Genomic DNA, 17,109 nt, shown 5'->3' on the forward strand with positions numbered 1-17,109 from the left:
TCAGAAAATTGCCGCTAGGGGTCGTTTTAAACTTTTTTGTTTATTTATTACCTAGGCAAAAGAATATGCGTATTCATCCTGATGATTTTTATATGTATATTCCACTGTGTATTAATATATTAAATATATAACAATATAATTTTATAAAAAAAGTAACATATATTTCTGTTGAAAATACTATTTCTTAAAATTCGGCGAAATAATATATAAAAATGTCAATATTTAATATTGACATTTGACATATTGTTCGTAGTTCACAATATAAAGGTTAGGTTTTGGTTACAGTAAATTAGAATTATAATTTATAAATATCACACACTAATGATATTTTTATATTCTTCGTGTAAAGTATTGAAATGGCTCTAAACAGGCTTTTCGCCGGACTTAGCATAACAGTAACTCCCAGTGTAGTTGGTAGAAGAGCAATACAAGTTTCTGCTGTTAACTATGCGAGTAAACCTACTATGGTAAAACCAAAACCCGGATTTGGCGTTAGTTATAGAAGAATAGTACATTTCCCAGAAAAGTATACTGTTAAGCCTTTGGAAGTTACTAATTTAGCGGGTCGAGATCCCGATTCAGGTAAGATCTAAATGTACTAAGGTATTATTGGTTATATTTTAATTTTAACTTTACAAGAAACATACCCGAAACATACATTTCATTAATTTAAGGAAGAGTCGTTGCAAAGGGTATAGGTGGCGGTATAAAGCACAAATATCACTGGATTGACTGGATCAGAGATGGACCAACAGAGGGTCCTCCACAGGATGAAAAAGTTATGCAGGTAATTGAAATGTATTTATTAAGTAACGTAAATTGAATAGCGGACTTTTATTTATTATATAAATAACAGATTGATGAATAGATTATTATTTTAATTTTGTATTTAAAATATCTCTTTGATATTTCCCTATAAAACTAAAAAAAGTAACAATACATATTTTTTTTATTATTCTTCTTACAGATACTAGAATGCGGTTGTCGAACTTCTAATGTAGCACTAGTTGCGGTGGGTGACAAATTAAAATATATTCTAGCAACAGAGAATATGAAAGCTGGCGATATAATAAGAAGTTCTCGTCATCTACCTAGGATACCAGGTTTGAACCTTATGATTTGTATATTTATAAAAGATCTTAACAAGCTGATTTATTTGATTTTATTATTTTATATCTAATATCTAATATACAGACATGTGGCTCAATCTGCAACAAAAACTTTCTAAATTATTAGATATATTTCTTTATATTTTTCCTGCTACTTATGTCATAATTACAAACAATCACAGTTATAATGAATAATAGCAGTTACAAGTCCTGCATTGACACCAAGAACATTTATATACACATAATATTTTATTTTTTCCACTACCCACATGCAATGCCTCCAGAATTTGACGGAAAATAGGGAAAGGAGTGCCTTAACTCTAGGTTCCCTTTGCCTACCCTGTACCCTTTGCTGTATGTAGGATACAGCATGAAGCTGAATTTTTATTTAGTGATATTTTTGATGAAAACTAAATATCAATTTAATTTTATGGCCCTGCCTTGACAAGACAAAGCAATAGATTGATTTCTGCATGTCTTTATATTTCATTCCTATATTCATGAAGCTAGATTGAAATTATTGAAACAAATTTAATGTTATATAACATAGCTGCCAGTTTATGTAATAGTTAAATTATATCATTGACATTGAAAGAGTAACTGTCGAGTTTCCTGCCGGCTCTTCTCAGCGGAACTGTTTCCTGAGTTGTTGTTATTTTGATAGGCAGTCCTTTCAACACTTAAGTTTTCTCTGTATATGGGACAAGATGTGGAGCTAACGAAAATTTTATTAATTAAGAAATATTATTTTAGTGAGAGCGAATGAAGGAGATGCATATGTACTAGGAGCACTACCAGCTGGCACTATTGTGCACTGCATTGAGAAGGATCCAGGTAAATGTTTTGACTTTAATAACTTGTCTTTTATAATGATTTCATTGTTGCTGAGTGTCATAAAAAACTAAATAATGCTATAAGAATATAATGATTTATTTGGAGAATAATTTTTATATTTAAACTAGTGGGCGCACGCAGCTTCGCCCGCTTATTTGCACCCTTAGGGATGAATTCTAAGAAACCACGAAACATGTTCAATGAAATATTTTTAAGAGCCTGTATTTAAATTTTTATAAAAATCGGTGGCCATTTAAAGATTTTTCCATACAAACTTTCAACCCCTTATTTGAACCCTTAGGGGGACAATTCTAGAAAACGATGAAACACGTGTTCAATTAAATACTTTTAAAAAATCTAAATTTCTAATTTTATAAAAATCGGTGCCGATTTGAATTTTTTTCCATACAAACTTTCAACCCTTATTTCACCCCTTTAGGGTTAAAATTTTTCAAAATCCCTTCTTAGTGGATGTCCAGATTACGAAAGTAAACATCTGTCCAAATTTCACGTTTCTACGCACAGCGGTTACGGCTGTGCGTGCGTCTTACCTCAGTCAGTGAGGACAAGTCCTTTTATATATATAGATAGATTATAAAAAATATCATGCAGTAGTGCAATGGCACAACGTCTGACTGTAAACGCGACGGTTGTGTGTTTGTTTCTCAATCGTATTTTTTTTTGCTCTGGAAGGACGTCAAAGTGTGGAGCTGAATTCCGTTATGCAACGCTAGCGAAATGAAAGAGTAATGTCTCGAATACCCTCCTATATGCAAGATACAGAGTGAAATTTTAAAAAAATCTTTTTAAAATGAGCCATTATTTCCCATTTACTACATAATATGTTTAGTTATCATGTAATATTTTAATTAAATTTAATAAATTTGGGTTTATGTGACTGCAAATGCAGTGATTATGAATTGTACACGTTCATGTTGTTGAAATTCAATTTACAATCCATATGTTTGTATTTAGTCTTCTTAAATACTGCTCATCCATTTAATATGCTTTTTTAACATTCCACACATAGAACACAAAAATACTTATTAAGAAAACGTAGCGAAATTTGGATGGATTCCAAGAGGCGCGAGTTCAAATCTGCTACTTTCAATTTTTTATACGTTTTCATAATAATATGCTATATTTAGTGCATTTTAAAAACATAAGATTCATTTAGGTTGTTGTTTATCTAGCTGAATTTATAAGTTTAAAAATATCTTTATATATTTTTACAGGTAGAGGTGGACTTTATATTCATGCTGCAGGCACTTACGGTACTATACTGAGAAAACAGGATGATAGAGTTATAGTTCAGATGCCATCGAAACGGCCTTTTAGTTTTGATCAACACTGCATGGCCGTCGTTGGTACGTTTTTAAATATATATTTTTTAACACATCTGAATATTTTTAACACAAGAGAAGATAAACGAGACAGTTGTAGATTTGATTCCACTCGGGGAAATTAATATTTCTCATTTCCTAGCTCTCGCGAGGCGAGTATAAAGTAATTTAACATGAGGTAATTATGGACACAGACTATAATAGCGCCTGTAAACGCGACAGCCGTTGGTTCGATTCCCACTCGGGGAGAATTAATTATTTCCTTTTCCCTATCTGTCTACCTTGCTTAATGAAGGATACAGTGTGAAAAAATATATATTAACTAAATTTCAATTTGCAGGTCGCCTATCAAACATAGAACATGGTAGCACACCAATAGGTTCCCCACAAAGGAACAGGTGGCTTGGTAACCGACCAAGATCTGGTCTCTGGCAGAGGAAGGATGGCAGACACGGCAGAAAGATTAAACCACCGAAACCTGTAAAAGAAATATTCCATCCCACGAAGGGGCAACTACCCACTATACAAATGACTATGCATCATTAATGTTTTAATTGATTAATATAATTGATTATACAGTAGAGTAACAGAAAATGTGTTTTATTGTCAAATCGTGCTTTAATGCTATTTCCTTCTACACTATTAGAGCTGTAGATATATTCTAAGACAATACTTTTTTAGGCGAGTAGTGGGCACAAAATATGAGTGAAAATGCGACAGACAGAGGATATGAAATATTTAATATTTTCATTTCTTTGCTCTGGTTTCGAGCTAAAGCGCGGCGTTGAGTTCCGCCACTCAACAAGCAATGCCTCCAGAATTCATCAGAAAGTGAAGAATGGAGTGTCTTACCACAAAGTTGCCTCTATCTAACCTGCTGTGTGCAGGATACAGCGTAAAACTGAATGAAGCCTTCATAGCACAGTGGCACAGCATTTGACTGTGAATCAGGTAGCTGTTTTCAGCTGGTTCCAATTCCTACTTGGTGCAAATATTTTCATTTCCACGCTCTGGTAAGAAAGCATACTGTGATATATCCAGGATACGGAGAAAATATTTTTAAAAAAATGTTTTAGTTCCCCAGAGAACAAAAAGCATAACTCACTGCAAGTTTACGAATTAAAAAATAAATGGAAATAACATTTCAACAAAACATTAGGTATATTGAAATATTTATTTTAATAAAGTGATTTTTATTAATGCTTAGCATTACAATTCATCAGCCCAAATATAAATGCTATTTTCTAGTTTATGTATATAAATATTATTTTTGAAAAACGTTCTAAGAAATTTTTAACAGGATATGAACTCGCGCCTCTTGGAAGTCGGCCAAAGCCAATACTATAACGTAAAAATCTTTATACGTTTTTTAAAAATACTTTTCTATCTTTAATTTGGAATAACATTATAAGAATATCGAAATATTATTCTACAAGCAAATAGTATAAAGTGCTATATAGTTGTGTATTATCATTTTGTGCCAAAGCCATATTAAAGTATTTAAATACAGATATAAACTTATTATTCCTCATCGGACAATGTCAGGATCTGTAAATGAATAAATATATTTTAATTATAAAATGATTGCTTTTCAAACATTCTCGCAATAAAAGAGCCATCTGTTACAGTGTTATTGTTGTGGATTTGATTCTCACTATGGGGGCAATAGTAAACATAAAATAGAAAATTTCACAATTTAAACCTCTGGCATTTGTTGCTTAACTTTTCTAACTTCCAAACTATTTTGATTTATTTAAATAGTTAAATAGACTAGACTCACATCAACCATTTCAGCTGTCAATTGCAATTCAGAAAGTCCAGTGATTTCTTCCAAATAATTTCCACTATTGAAAACTTTTAATAAAAACTCAATATTTTCTTCCTTATATTTATCAATAACGATATTAGAACAAGCGATGCATTGTTTAAATTTGGTGCATGTTGGTAGCACTGTTTGATATGAATGAAGGAATCCTCTTATTGAATGTGGTATAGCTCCTAGAACTCCTTGGTCTTGAGTTTCATCCTCATCATCTTTTTGATTTAACGTAGCTGGTGCTCTTTCTCTGAACAGAACAGATTAAAATATAGAATTAATTAAATGTTGTTCCATATTAAGGGTGGAAAAGAAATTAAAAAACACGTTAATATTTGGGGGCAGGTGGCATTTTTTAATAATAAGTATACTACAATCACTATAAATATATATACACTATTCATACCTTAAAGGATGTTGCAATAAAGCTACAAGAATTTCGACAGCTAAAGCACCAGCGATGGCAGCGACGCCGGGACGAGTGACCGTGCACTGCTGGTCTAATGTACGGTCTTTGAGCGACTGAAATTATATATTAGATAGACATTATACAACAATCCTGGCGCAGTGGAATAGTGATCGTGAATTCGATTCCCAATTGGGGGAATAAATTATTTTCATTTTTTCGCTTGGTAACAAAAGATATCGCGCCGCATTGAATTTCGCCACTCCATAGGTAATATATTCCCTATGCCTGATCTTACAATATCCGAGATGCAGTGGAAATCTTAGAAACTAGTGTTAAGACACTAGGTTACCATTAAAACACTCCGTTCTACACTTTCTACCGCAACCGGAATGCAATGCATATTGATAGGCGCAACTCAGCGCTGTGCTTTGCCTCGTTACCAGAGCGAGAAAAATTAAAATATTTCATAAAATCAAAAGTAAAATATAATAATGTATGTAAATATGTTCCTATATACATAATGTATATCTTTCTACTTTTAATGTATTCTACAATGGAAATTAATCGTTGAAAAGAGTTAGTTAATCATTCATTATATTAAAAAAAAGAAAATCAAACAAAAAATGAGTTTTTCGTTTCTTTCAAAATACAGATTAACACTTCTATGGTATACTAAATCGATCTGGCTACTTATAACTAATAGCAATACTTATTACATTAACAGTATACTAATGAGGGCAGTCATGGCGTAATGCTTCAAGAATTCGGCGAGAAATGCCCAAAGGGGAGCGGAGTGCCTTAACTGAAGGTTCACAGGTTCCTTCTGCTTACTCTGCTATGTGCAGGATACAGCGTGGAACTGGAAAAAAGTATACTTACATTTCCAGGCGCAGTGACGTCATTACAGAAATAACATCCAAGATGCACCCCTGACACTTGTGTGCTATCTATTGAGATGTCTTGAAAATCAGATTTCATTCCATGTCTCATTACTAAATAACTGTCAAAGCCTAATGCTGCATTTATGACTATCTGAAAGAAAAAAAAATATTGTATAGATATAGAACCCACAACCACCACACTAATAATTGAACGTTGTTCCACTGAGGCAACCTTGTCATTGTTATATATAAAATTTAAAATAATGATTATTAATAATCATTAACATTACCTTTCCGTTATACGCTGCTATTAAAGTCGGCAGCCATCTTGCTTCTCGTGTATCCAGAAGTAGGAAAATAACGTCATGATTCATTATTTGGTCAGTCAGCAATTTAATATTATCAATAGTTTCGTTTTTAAGAGATTCGCCAATCGGGTGGCCAGGCATTGGAATGTGTAGTGAGATGCCTTGAGTTTGCTGGAAAAAATAGTATTTTATCAATAACAATAATAACAACACTATTGCACACAAAATAATAATCATGAAATATATTATATATTTTTATATAAAAATAGCAATTCCAACAATTAACATATATGTATAGTTAGTAATTTTTGATATAATCTATTGAAAACAATTATTTTGGTTTTGACTTTCAATTTGTTAGAAAAAGATTCTTACAAAAGTATTTTTTCTTATAAAAGTCTAGTTGTGGTTTAATTAACCACAACTAGACTTTTATAAGAAAATGAATAAAAATAACAACTTACAACAGTAGGCAAAATGAGTTTTAGATTATCAGCTGCCGCTTCCGCCTTCTTCTTACCACCATTTAAACAGTCTTGATAGTTGAATAGCACTTGTCTAGTTGGATTAGAATATGACACTTTACCATTATCAATAAATGTTATGTGGCGAAATCCCCATGCCTGTAATATTTTATTAATATTGAATTTATTATATATACATATACATATGTATATACATGTATATTATATATACATTCCCATTCAGGGAAATTAAATATTTAATAATTTGATTTTCTTGCTCTGCTAACGACGCAAAGCGAGGCGTTGAGTTCCGCCACTCAACAGGTAATGCCTCGAGAATTCCAAACGCCCAAAGTGGGGGATGGAAGTATCTTAATGGAAATGGCAGATCTTAACACTGGGTTCCCAGGTTTTCTCTGCCTACACTGCCAGATGCAACATGAACCTAATAAAAAAAAATTATGATTGTTTGTTACCAGAGTGAAGAAATGTAAATACTACATACAACCATTGCATTCATAGTACAAGCAACAAGCTAGTGCCATTGCACCACAATGGCTTCATTTTAAACTAAATTTAATATTAGAATTATTTATACAAAAAAATCTAAGTTTAAAAGGAATGAATGTAACTGTTAAAGAGAGAAAGAATTTATATAATTTATCCCAATGTTACCTTAATCTATTAAAAAAATATTGTTAACATACCAACAGATTTCTAGCTACATGACACCCCAGAGTGCCAGCTCCGAGCAATAAGCATTTAGTTTCTTTCATAACATTAATATTGAGATCAGGTACAAGCCGCCATTGCATTAACTTTATATTGAGATCGGATGATGTATCTGCTAACCTAGAATCAATAATTATAGGAAAATTTAACAATTATATTGTTACTTTAAATTTGACAAAATTTTTGTTAATAATAATAAACTTTATTCATCACTTTTAACAGTTTCATGAATACAGGTTTATTTAACATAGCTATTAGCCCAAAAAGTTATTATTATATCTTGTGAATGCCATTTTATGGCAACAATTGCATTTTATTATACGGTAACAATCTCTCCAAATTGCTATTTTAAATTATATACAACAGAATTTTCTTTTGTGAGAAGTAGAATAATTGTTCATTTATGGATAAATGACTATTTATTGTGTATAGGTTTTTTATCTTTACGCATATCACAATAAATGCAGACAAAAACGTAGGTTCTTTAAGACTATTTGTCTCCACTATCTCATTGCATGATGCACATTTTATTACAAAATATCCGTTTTGTAATAATTGAGAGTCTTGGCCAGACACCATTGTGGCATAGTGATACAGCATTGACTATTACTAATATTTAAAATAATTATAATGTTCTCGCTTTGGAAAAACAAAGTATGGCATGGTGTCATTTAACATGCCATGGATTGAATCTGGGTGGAATGGTGAGATTCAGGTGTGTGGGCATTAGGTTCTCTCTTTCCATTCTGTTATCTCATAAAAACTATAAAATATATCTTACTTAATAGGATCCATTGAAGCAGACATATTAGCAAGTCTTGGCCCAAAATTTCCCCTGTCATTCCTTTCCCAACCAACCCAACCCAAATTGTCAACAGATTGCATATTCTGAAAGTAAGTAAAGAAATATATTATTTTCAGAATATTCCTTTTATTAAATGAATCACATCATTGTAAATAAAACAGTTACAAAAAAACACTATTGACATTGTTTTCTCTCTCTCAAAAAATGGCTACTGTGTGGAGAGAGTATCTTGACACTAGGCATGGTCTAACAGCAGCAAGGTACTGCTATATGGTAGAATACAGCATAAAGCTGAAAACAAGTATACAGGGTGGAAGAGACAGCGCTTCTTTTACTGAAACTGCATATAGGGTAAAATATTTCAAACCCAGAATAAAAAAAAATAATCAAGGTACCTCAACGGTTTGGACGTAGGATTTTTTTTACATTTCACGATTTTTATCCATACCTGTATTTCGTGTCACGCACACATACGTATGCGACGTTGCCGCTTTGACAGGTAAGTGTGTGCGTGCCTATGTTATACTTTACAAATGGCGTTTTATTTTAAAACGATAATTTTATTATTTATTTTGTTTGAAAAAAAAACTTTTTCATTTTTGAGAATTATTTTTTTTCCGAATTATATTAGGCTTTTATAGAGTAGTTAAAACTGTGGTTTCATTTAAAGTGGCGCTGACAATTCCACCCTGTATAAAATTAAAAATTAATGATATTTTAGCACTTACCTCAGGTACTGTGACTACAAAAATTCTACTTTTATCTATAGCACCATCTTTACCACACCTAATACCAATTACTGAAATATGCTTTTGTTTTATCATAGGACAATATTCTAGTAAAGCTGCCAAAAATATCCTTAATGTCCAACCTGGGTTTTCATTATTACTAGGATCAGAAAATGCAAAGTAAACTTTTGAAATGTCAAGTTTAAATTCAGATATTCCTTTATTTTTATCTAGAATCTTTGAAAGAGTTACTACTATGACTTTCTCATTCTCTTTTGTAACAACAAAGAAAGGCTTCTGTTTTCTTTGAAGCACCTTGTAGGCTTGAGAAATTTCCATTAAATGTTCATGTGTAAAATCTGTACTAATAATATTATTTTTTCTTAAACATATAGTGGGTTGACTAGGCGATGGAAAAGCAAACCAATAATAATAATGGAACTTTTTGAGATCCTGTAACAGAAAAATTTTATTTGATAAAATATTTTTAGTTATGTTAAAATAATTATATTTTGCTTTTCATCTTACAAAGAATTTTTGAAAATACATACCGCAAAAGAAAGAACAAAAAAGTTTAACAAGCAACTGGGATTATCAATCCAAGACAACAATTGAATATTTGCTCTCATTACTTCTCCCACACTATTGAGTAATGATACTTTGTCAATAGTTTTGAAATCTTCTATTGTATTTTTATTCATAAGAGTACCTGTTACATTGATATAGTGCAATTCCTCCTCTGGATCTCTAAAAAAATATTGTTATTGGTCAATACAAATCAATTGCACTCAAGAATATTAAAATAATTCTAGCTTACTTATTAAACGAGGTTCCATCAACTTCAAAAACTGTTCCAATATCATCTCCATACGTAAATCGACCATATATTTGTTTTGTGTTTTCGTTTAGTTTATCTACGTTTAATTTTAAATCGGTTAAGCTGTGCCAGAACGATGGGTGAACAAAAGACATAAAAGGAACATATTGTATTATGTCTTTGCTACTATCCCCTTCTGAAGTCATATTTACAAATAATATATTAATTTAATTTTAAAGCGTTTATCCTAAGTTTTAGTTTTAGCTTGTATGATGTATCAATATCAATATAAATGCGTCAATGCGAAAATTAAACGTCAAAACCAGCTGTACTACGTTTATTAACTACTAATGCTTATTAACTATGACTTACATTACTCCCAATATAAATAGAACGCAATAAGATATATTTAATTAATAATATTATTAATAATAAAAAATAATATTTTTAAATATCATTAACATAATAACAAAGCATTAGATGTTAATTATTTATTTATTCGTATCAAATGAAACCAAAGAATGGAATTAAAAAAATAATTTAAAATTGACATAAAGCGTTGAACATTTTTTCATTCTTTTACTTCGATGGCATAGCTATTTTGTTGCATATTAGTCTTCTCAATAATTTCTTTACTATAAGTTTAATTCTATGTAGAATTGTTATTACTTATTAAATTGATTCTTCGAAATTACTTGTAGCAAAAATTAAAAGTAATATCTGAGGTAAGATTTCATAAATTCGTATTGTACTATTGATGCTTATAAAAACTATAAATTAATTATTTGTGGGACATTGCAGTTTGGTTATGGCAATAACTGCTATAGAAAAGTTGAACAAGAAAAATATACAGTCGTCCTGTTCTAAATCTGCAAATTTAAACTTTAATAAATTGACAAAATTTAGTTCCGATCCTGATGGAAGCGTCAGCAGCAACCTTGAATATGATTCCAAAGGAAAGAAAAAACAAATCACCTTACTTCAACGGAAATAGGATTCAGTTATTATCGCGAGTGACTGAAAAGAAAATGGTACACAAAAGAACTACTGATTTCATGTCATCGTTTCCGCTGGCCGTTAATGTATATAGAGCAAATTCAGACCATTTAAGGTCATCCAAAAGGATGAATAAAAAGGCTAAAAAGTCAGTCTTGACTCTTCCGAATGAACAAGCGCCGATGCCAATCGCATGCACAGTTAGTGACCTAAACGATTCTGAATTTTTTGACGACAACAATAACGTAAAACCTAAGCAGAAAAAAAGACGATCGATAAAACATAAGCATCCCGACAGAAGTAAAGAAATAAAGCAATTCGATACAAACTCTAAATATTGTTTACAATTTCCTTCAGATTTAGAAGACAAATGTTCTGTAAACACTATTAATAAATTTAATGGTGATGTTAAGCCAAATCTGAAAAAATGTCATAAAAAAAATAAAAAACCTAATGGTCTCAATAATTTAAAATTTCAAGACGTTTGGTCTGTCCTTCGTAATATAAATAAAATTAAGCTAAAGCCAAGCCTTTCTATATCACAAGACAGTTTTGAATCGCCTAAAGAAAGAAGGACTAAAAATAGACGCCGTAGTAACCAAAAAGACACAAGGTATGTGTTGACATAATAAGGCGTTTGAGTATTACATAATAATGCAGTTTTTAGAAATGCTTGCTCGCTCCCTACCTCCATGTAACGCACCGCAAAGTTTCCTATACACTAACTACCCTCAATCTCCGCATCCTATATTTTTGTACGCCACGTAATAGATAGACCATTTAAATTTTGTTTAAAAAGGTTTAAGGGCTCTTTTAGGATTTATTTTGTTTGAAAAAATTAATGTAACAAGGAAGATTTTAACTCCCTAGTAATTTAAATAAAAAGTTAATGGTACAAAACGCATTGCTTACTACACTCTCCTGAAACTCATCGTAACGTTTCTCAAAACCTTCAAATTACGTATTGTTTCAATTAAAATCATTATTTATTGCCCTTTTCTAAATTTCTTAAAATTTACTTTTTAATTTAGATACATCGAGACATGCAGAACTGAGGAATTTGCATATATTTCAAGTTTTTTGGATCAGGATTCCTTGCAAAATTCTTATTCGCAATCAAGTATCGATAAAATAACCGTAATCAGTAAACAAGATCACTTTGAAGTAATTAGCGAAGATTACAATAAAGATGATTGTACCAATGACAACATAGATAGTAAAAGAAATATTAAACCTATAGCCTATAAAAAACCAAACAAACAGGATGCTACAAAAACGATAATATATGTGGACGATAAAAATAAAATCATTTGCAATAAAGATGCCAATACATCATTGAAAATAAGTCATAATTTACAAAGTAGCGATATTAACGAAAGAAATGAAAATAATACTCATACTAATAGAAAACCTAACACAACTAAAAAAAATAACATAAGCTCCTTTTTGATCAACACAGCTAAAAATATTCAAAATAAATTCATTTCAACCGATATTTCCGCATGTAGTAAAGACAATTTGAGTAATTCAAAATGTATAACAGATTCAAGCAATGTAGAAAAATTACATACAGAAGAGCCTCAAGATATTACTGGCATAACTAAAGTTGTTTTGAGTAACGGGCAAAAAGCTAAAGAAATGGAAGATGCAAAACGAAAAACTCACTTAGTAGCTACTCTACCTACAAATTGCATTATTCCACGGTTAACCCAAACAGAAATAAAAAGACGACTATCTCGTATACGATTCCCTTTAGTCATTTTAGGCAAAGATCAGGTCAGTTCCACGATAAAAATCGAAAACTATAGCCCACCACAGTTTGAAGGCTTAAATGAACATATTTGGCCCTTTATGAAGGATTGGTATCTAAAAGATGTATGCGATGATATTAAACATAAAACTGTCATTGTAAAACATACTAGTAGTCCTGTTGGCAATAAACGAAAAAAATATGTGAATATGAATGTCTTGTGTAGAGAAAAGAAGGTTGAAATGCCACAGGTACTTAATGAAGAGAAAGAAGGAACAAAAGGAACGATGGCCATAAATACAAGGGAACCTGCAGTTAAGAAAGCAAAACAAATGACACCTTTAAAGAATTCCATCAGCACAATAAGTAAAGATTTTACGAAATTTAGGAGTGGGGAAAGTAATGTCAGCAATGTCCAAAATAATGTCAACATAACAAAACCATCTAAAACGTTTTTAAAAAATGATAATCGTAAAAAACCATTACATGACACAAGCTATCAATGGACTAAAAGAAAGCGAACTAGTGAAGTCATAGAAAATGTTTTAAAGAAATTAAATGCCGGGGTATATTCTTCTGGGATCTCTGAAGAAGTTAAATGTAACGGTACGTATTTTAAATAAATATAGTTATTAATATGTTTTTGATGTATTGTAATGGTTGGTAGTTGTACTTAATAATATGGAAATACCTTTGAAATTACTGTTAGTTGGTAATTTAAACTTTGACGTTCTAGTTCTCTATATATTTCTCAAAGATCGTTGTATCTTAGACGTAATTTATAATACTTCTGAATGGGCAAAATTGTTTTTTTTACCTGAACCTAAGATATTGTTACATTACGATAAAGTTTCCGTAGAGATAACAAAATTTCAATTCAAAAATGATAACAATAAAAAAATTCAAAGATAAATCTATTTTACTATAAATTATTTCAGATTTGTTATTAGAAGAATCTGTAAAAACTGAGGAAATTAAATTAGAAGAAGATGAAGGAACAGATATAGCTACTTTATCTGGGTTTGGAGATAAACTGTCCGATATTGAAATTGAGACTGTAGAAAACTTTAATCAAATAGCAGTCAAACATTGTATTACAAATACGATTATTAAATTCGATATTGTTTTAAAGCAAGTGCTCAACTGTACGCAGAGCAACGAATCGTTTTCTTGTATTCCTATAAAGGAAACAGAAAGTTCCAACATTTTTAAATGCAAGACGACTATTGTAAACGCTGTACTTCCAGCTGAAATTTGTACTATACTGCCTTATATTATGCAAAATATAATGAAAAATACTTGTAATATAGTATTCTCATCATCGACCCTTGAAAATGTGGAGGACAGCTTGCCATGTCTACCTGAAATAGAATTTGGAAATAAACAAGTGTTTACGCAATTTATTCCATTACAAATCGAATCACCGCCAACCGCCATGTTGGCTAAATCCGGAAAGTTTTCTAAAGTAGCACCCTTGATTCTCACTAATAATCTTCGAGTGGTAAAGAAAAATTTTAAATGGATTAAATCAACTTTTAACTTAACGGATACTAAGGATTTACTTAAGAATAACCAAATAAATTTGACGTCGATTGCCACTATAACAACTCCAATTAGCCCTTCTAAGTTGAATATTAAACTAGCAACCAACAAAAATATAGAAGTAAATCGTAATAGCAATCATACGTGCTTAGCGATGGTACCATATACGATATCGAACAAAAAAGTATTTCCTGCCTTCAAAAAAATTGACTTTTTAACGTTCATACAGTCTTGTCTAAGTCATGCATTCTTACAATTAAATATAAACTCACCATTTATTAATATATTTTCAATTGTAATACGCAATATAAATAACATAAGTGTAACGATTTTTATGGGTAATATGGGTAGTGAACCCGTAAGAAATATTGTTACTGTATCAAATATTCAAGTCAATTCTATTTACGAAGGAATCAAAAGTCGAATAAAAAATATTGAAAACGTCACCTCCACTTTAGAGAAACAACATGAGGTCGATACAAAACCAAACAAGAAACGCAAAGGAAAGCGAAAATCACGAACTGAAATCCATTTAAGTACGAGGAAAAATTTTGTAAGGCTCTATAAGAAGTGTAAATCTACGTCGAACATATGTAACGAGCGATCTAGCACTGATATAAATAAAATTACCAACATGGATGAGTTCTTCCTTTCTATGGGATCCACGAAAGCTTTGTCTAGCGTTTTAGATGCAAGTTTGGACAAAAAGATAACATCATCAATTAGAGAAGTAAGCAAAGATAACATTAATGTAATTCTTAGGTTACATTTTATATATATAAAACATTCCGCATATAGTAGCAGGGTATAGGCAGAGAGATCAGAGAACTTAGTGGAGAGATAATTTTCGAGACAGCTCTCAATGGAACGACAGTTTAGATTCGAGAAACTGGGACGAGTCTGAATAAAATTTATTATTTGTAAAATCGTATGAATATTTCAGATGAAAAATTGGATCAGCGAACTAACACCCAGACAAGCTTTCTTAATTTTATTACTGGCGAACAAGAAAGACACACCAAATTTAATAAGATACCGACCAATAATCCTTCAGGGAATCGCTGTGAATAGAATAACTCGTTGTACGGAGTTGGATATGGAAGTTGAAGTCATTGAAACAGAAAACCTAAATGGGCTACGAAGGGTAATATTATAACTCAACATTTATAAATTTTAGACCCATTTTTTTTATGAAACATTAAGACCAGGAAAAGTCAGTAAATTTTGAATTTCAATGTTAGCTATAACAATAATTAATAACTTAAATATGTTCACAATTTATATTAATGCCAAATAATTCAACTTCCGATTACTTAATCGGTATTTAACGATATAATGAATGTGGGTATTTTTTTTTTCGGCATCTGTATTTCCTATGACTTACATTATAAATATATTTACTTTGTAAAATAGTTTACTTTATAAAATATTTGTTATCATTGTGGGTTTTTTAATTTATTTGGGATTGGGCATTTTTAATTTGTTTACAGATATTTTTGTACTTAAACAGTCCTTTTCTATATTTTTTTTAGTATGATGGAATAAGCTTTTTACCTCCACCCATGGAAAACCAGGACAATCTCTTTGAGGAACTTTGCTGGATTGCCAAAACAACTGTAAGCTATTACCTTTAACGTTAAAAGTATGTTGGCAATATATAAACGATTAAGTATACGTAGTATAAGTAGCTACTGTCTGCGTGACGTAAGCGGAGATTTGCATTTGTGTAAGTGACCATCAAAAGTAGAGCCAGAAAAAGAATATAAATAAAATTTATTATTAGTCTTCAATAAAAAAAACATAATTTCTTCTACACAATCGTTATCAAGAACAGTGCTGTGTCCTTCCTTCCTGCCAACGTCCTTCTTTCTTTCTTTAACTTCTTAGTCAGTCACATCGTGCAAACTTTTTCTTTCATTTTAATAAATCCGACAAAAAAGTTAAGTACGTCAAGTTAGAGATGCGCGGCGCTTGAAGTCCTAATCACACATAAGTACATGATCTATGAACACATATACAAATGCAAAGCTCATCTTACGCCTCGTAAATAGATGAAGCCATTGTTTAATATAAAAAAAATGATTTTATATTTCAGGCTTCGGATTATCAAAAGACTTTTGACAAATCGTCCGAAAGACATCTTAAGTCTTTACTCGAAAAAAGAAAAAAACTGAATCCCTCTTATCTTCGAGTGATGGCGCGATATGTTGGCCTCGGTCTTTTGAAGTCTCCGAAATAATTTTGAAATATTGTTTTAATTTGTGATCGTTTTAGTTATTTGTGGTGTTATTTTATATAAATTATATTGTTTTCTACACTTTTCATAATGCTTTTATTTATTTATCACAACCTCTGACGAAAATGAACGTCCTATTGAAACACTATAAATTTATTTAAGTGCTAGTAGAGACAAAATTAATTTGGAATTAATCTGCGAGTCGCTTCTAGAAATACAGATTGTGGCATATTTAAAATACTTCGTTTATCTTTGAATGATTGTAACAAAATTTCTAATTTCACTTGGAATGTGTTGTCTATTTATTATTGGTTTTAAGATCAGTCTTATTTGATCCAT

At 31.1% G+C, this 17,109-nt stretch overlaps 2 protein-coding genes and 1 pseudogene across 3 annotated transcripts; 2 read left to right on the forward strand and 1 right to left on the reverse strand.

The window, feature by feature from the left end:
- The first annotated feature begins 230 nt into the window (after window positions 1-230).
- mRpL2 (mitochondrial ribosomal protein L2) lies at window positions 231-3,880 on the forward strand. The gene is made up of 6 exons (XM_085185002.1): window positions 231-582; window positions 675-787; window positions 968-1,103; window positions 1,863-1,943; window positions 3,179-3,310; window positions 3,627-3,880. Exons 1-6 carry the CDS (start codon window positions 357-359, stop codon window positions 3,830-3,832), a joined length of 894 nt encoding a protein of 297 aa, XP_085041128.1. The 5' UTR covers window positions 231-356; the 3' UTR covers window positions 3,833-3,880.
- A 4-nt stretch (window positions 3,881-3,884) lies between these two features.
- Atg7 (Autophagy-related 7) lies at window positions 3,885-10,566 on the reverse strand. Its single transcript, XM_085184998.1, has 11 exons — window positions 10,247-10,566; window positions 9,981-10,176; window positions 9,430-9,882; window positions 8,678-8,784; window positions 7,872-8,016; window positions 7,165-7,323; window positions 6,683-6,871; window positions 6,391-6,543; window positions 5,509-5,624; window positions 5,067-5,352; window positions 3,885-4,834 (listed from the first exon to the last, which is right to left on the reverse strand). The coding sequence occupies exons 1-11, from the start codon at window positions 10,450-10,452 to the stop codon at window positions 4,808-4,810; spliced, it is 2,037 nt and encodes a 678-aa protein (XP_085041124.1). The 5' UTR covers window positions 10,453-10,566; the 3' UTR covers window positions 3,885-4,807.
- Window positions 10,567-10,807: 241 nt separating this feature from the next.
- On the forward strand, window positions 10,808-16,861 carry LOC146539464 (uncharacterized; annotated as a pseudogene). The gene is made up of 7 exons (XR_014877964.1): window positions 10,808-10,971; window positions 11,048-11,855; window positions 12,274-13,598; window positions 13,931-15,264; window positions 15,478-15,678; window positions 16,067-16,150; window positions 16,630-16,861. The product of XR_014877964.1 is annotated as an uncharacterized LOC146539464 (transcript).
- Window positions 16,862-17,109: the final 248 nt, after the last annotated feature.

Source organism: Heliconius melpomene, chromosome 4 (assembly GCF_056956725.1).
Source record: "Heliconius melpomene rosina isolate 202511_hmr_F chromosome 4, ASM5695672v1, whole genome shotgun sequence".
Lineage (NCBI taxonomy): Eukaryota > Metazoa > Arthropoda > Insecta > Lepidoptera > Nymphalidae > Heliconius > Heliconius melpomene.

Bases quoted from the DNA above. Each gene is read 5' to 3' on its own strand.
- Atg7 (XM_085184998.1), bottom strand. From the start codon at position 10,452: ATGACTTCAGAAGGGGATAGTAGCAAAGACATAATACAATATGTTCCT. The intron at 9,883-9,980 runs GTATGTATTTTC...TTTCTGTTACAG, and splicing joins TTTTTGTTCTTTCTTTTGCG to GATCTCAAAAAGTTCCATTA. The intron at 5,625-6,390 runs GTAAGTATACTT...ATATAATTTCAG, and splicing joins ACGTCACTGCGCCTGGAAAT to TCGCTCAAAGACCGTACATT.
- mRpL2 (XM_085185002.1), top strand. From the start codon at position 357: ATGGCTCTAAACAGGCTTTTCGCCGGACTTAGCATAACAGTAACTCCC. The intron at 583-674 runs GTAAGATCTAAA...CATTAATTTAAG, and splicing joins GGGTCGAGATCCCGATTCAG to GAAGAGTCGTTGCAAAGGGT. The intron at 1,944-3,178 runs GTAAATGTTTTG...ATATTTTTACAG, and splicing joins CTGCATTGAGAAGGATCCAG to GTAGAGGTGGACTTTATATT.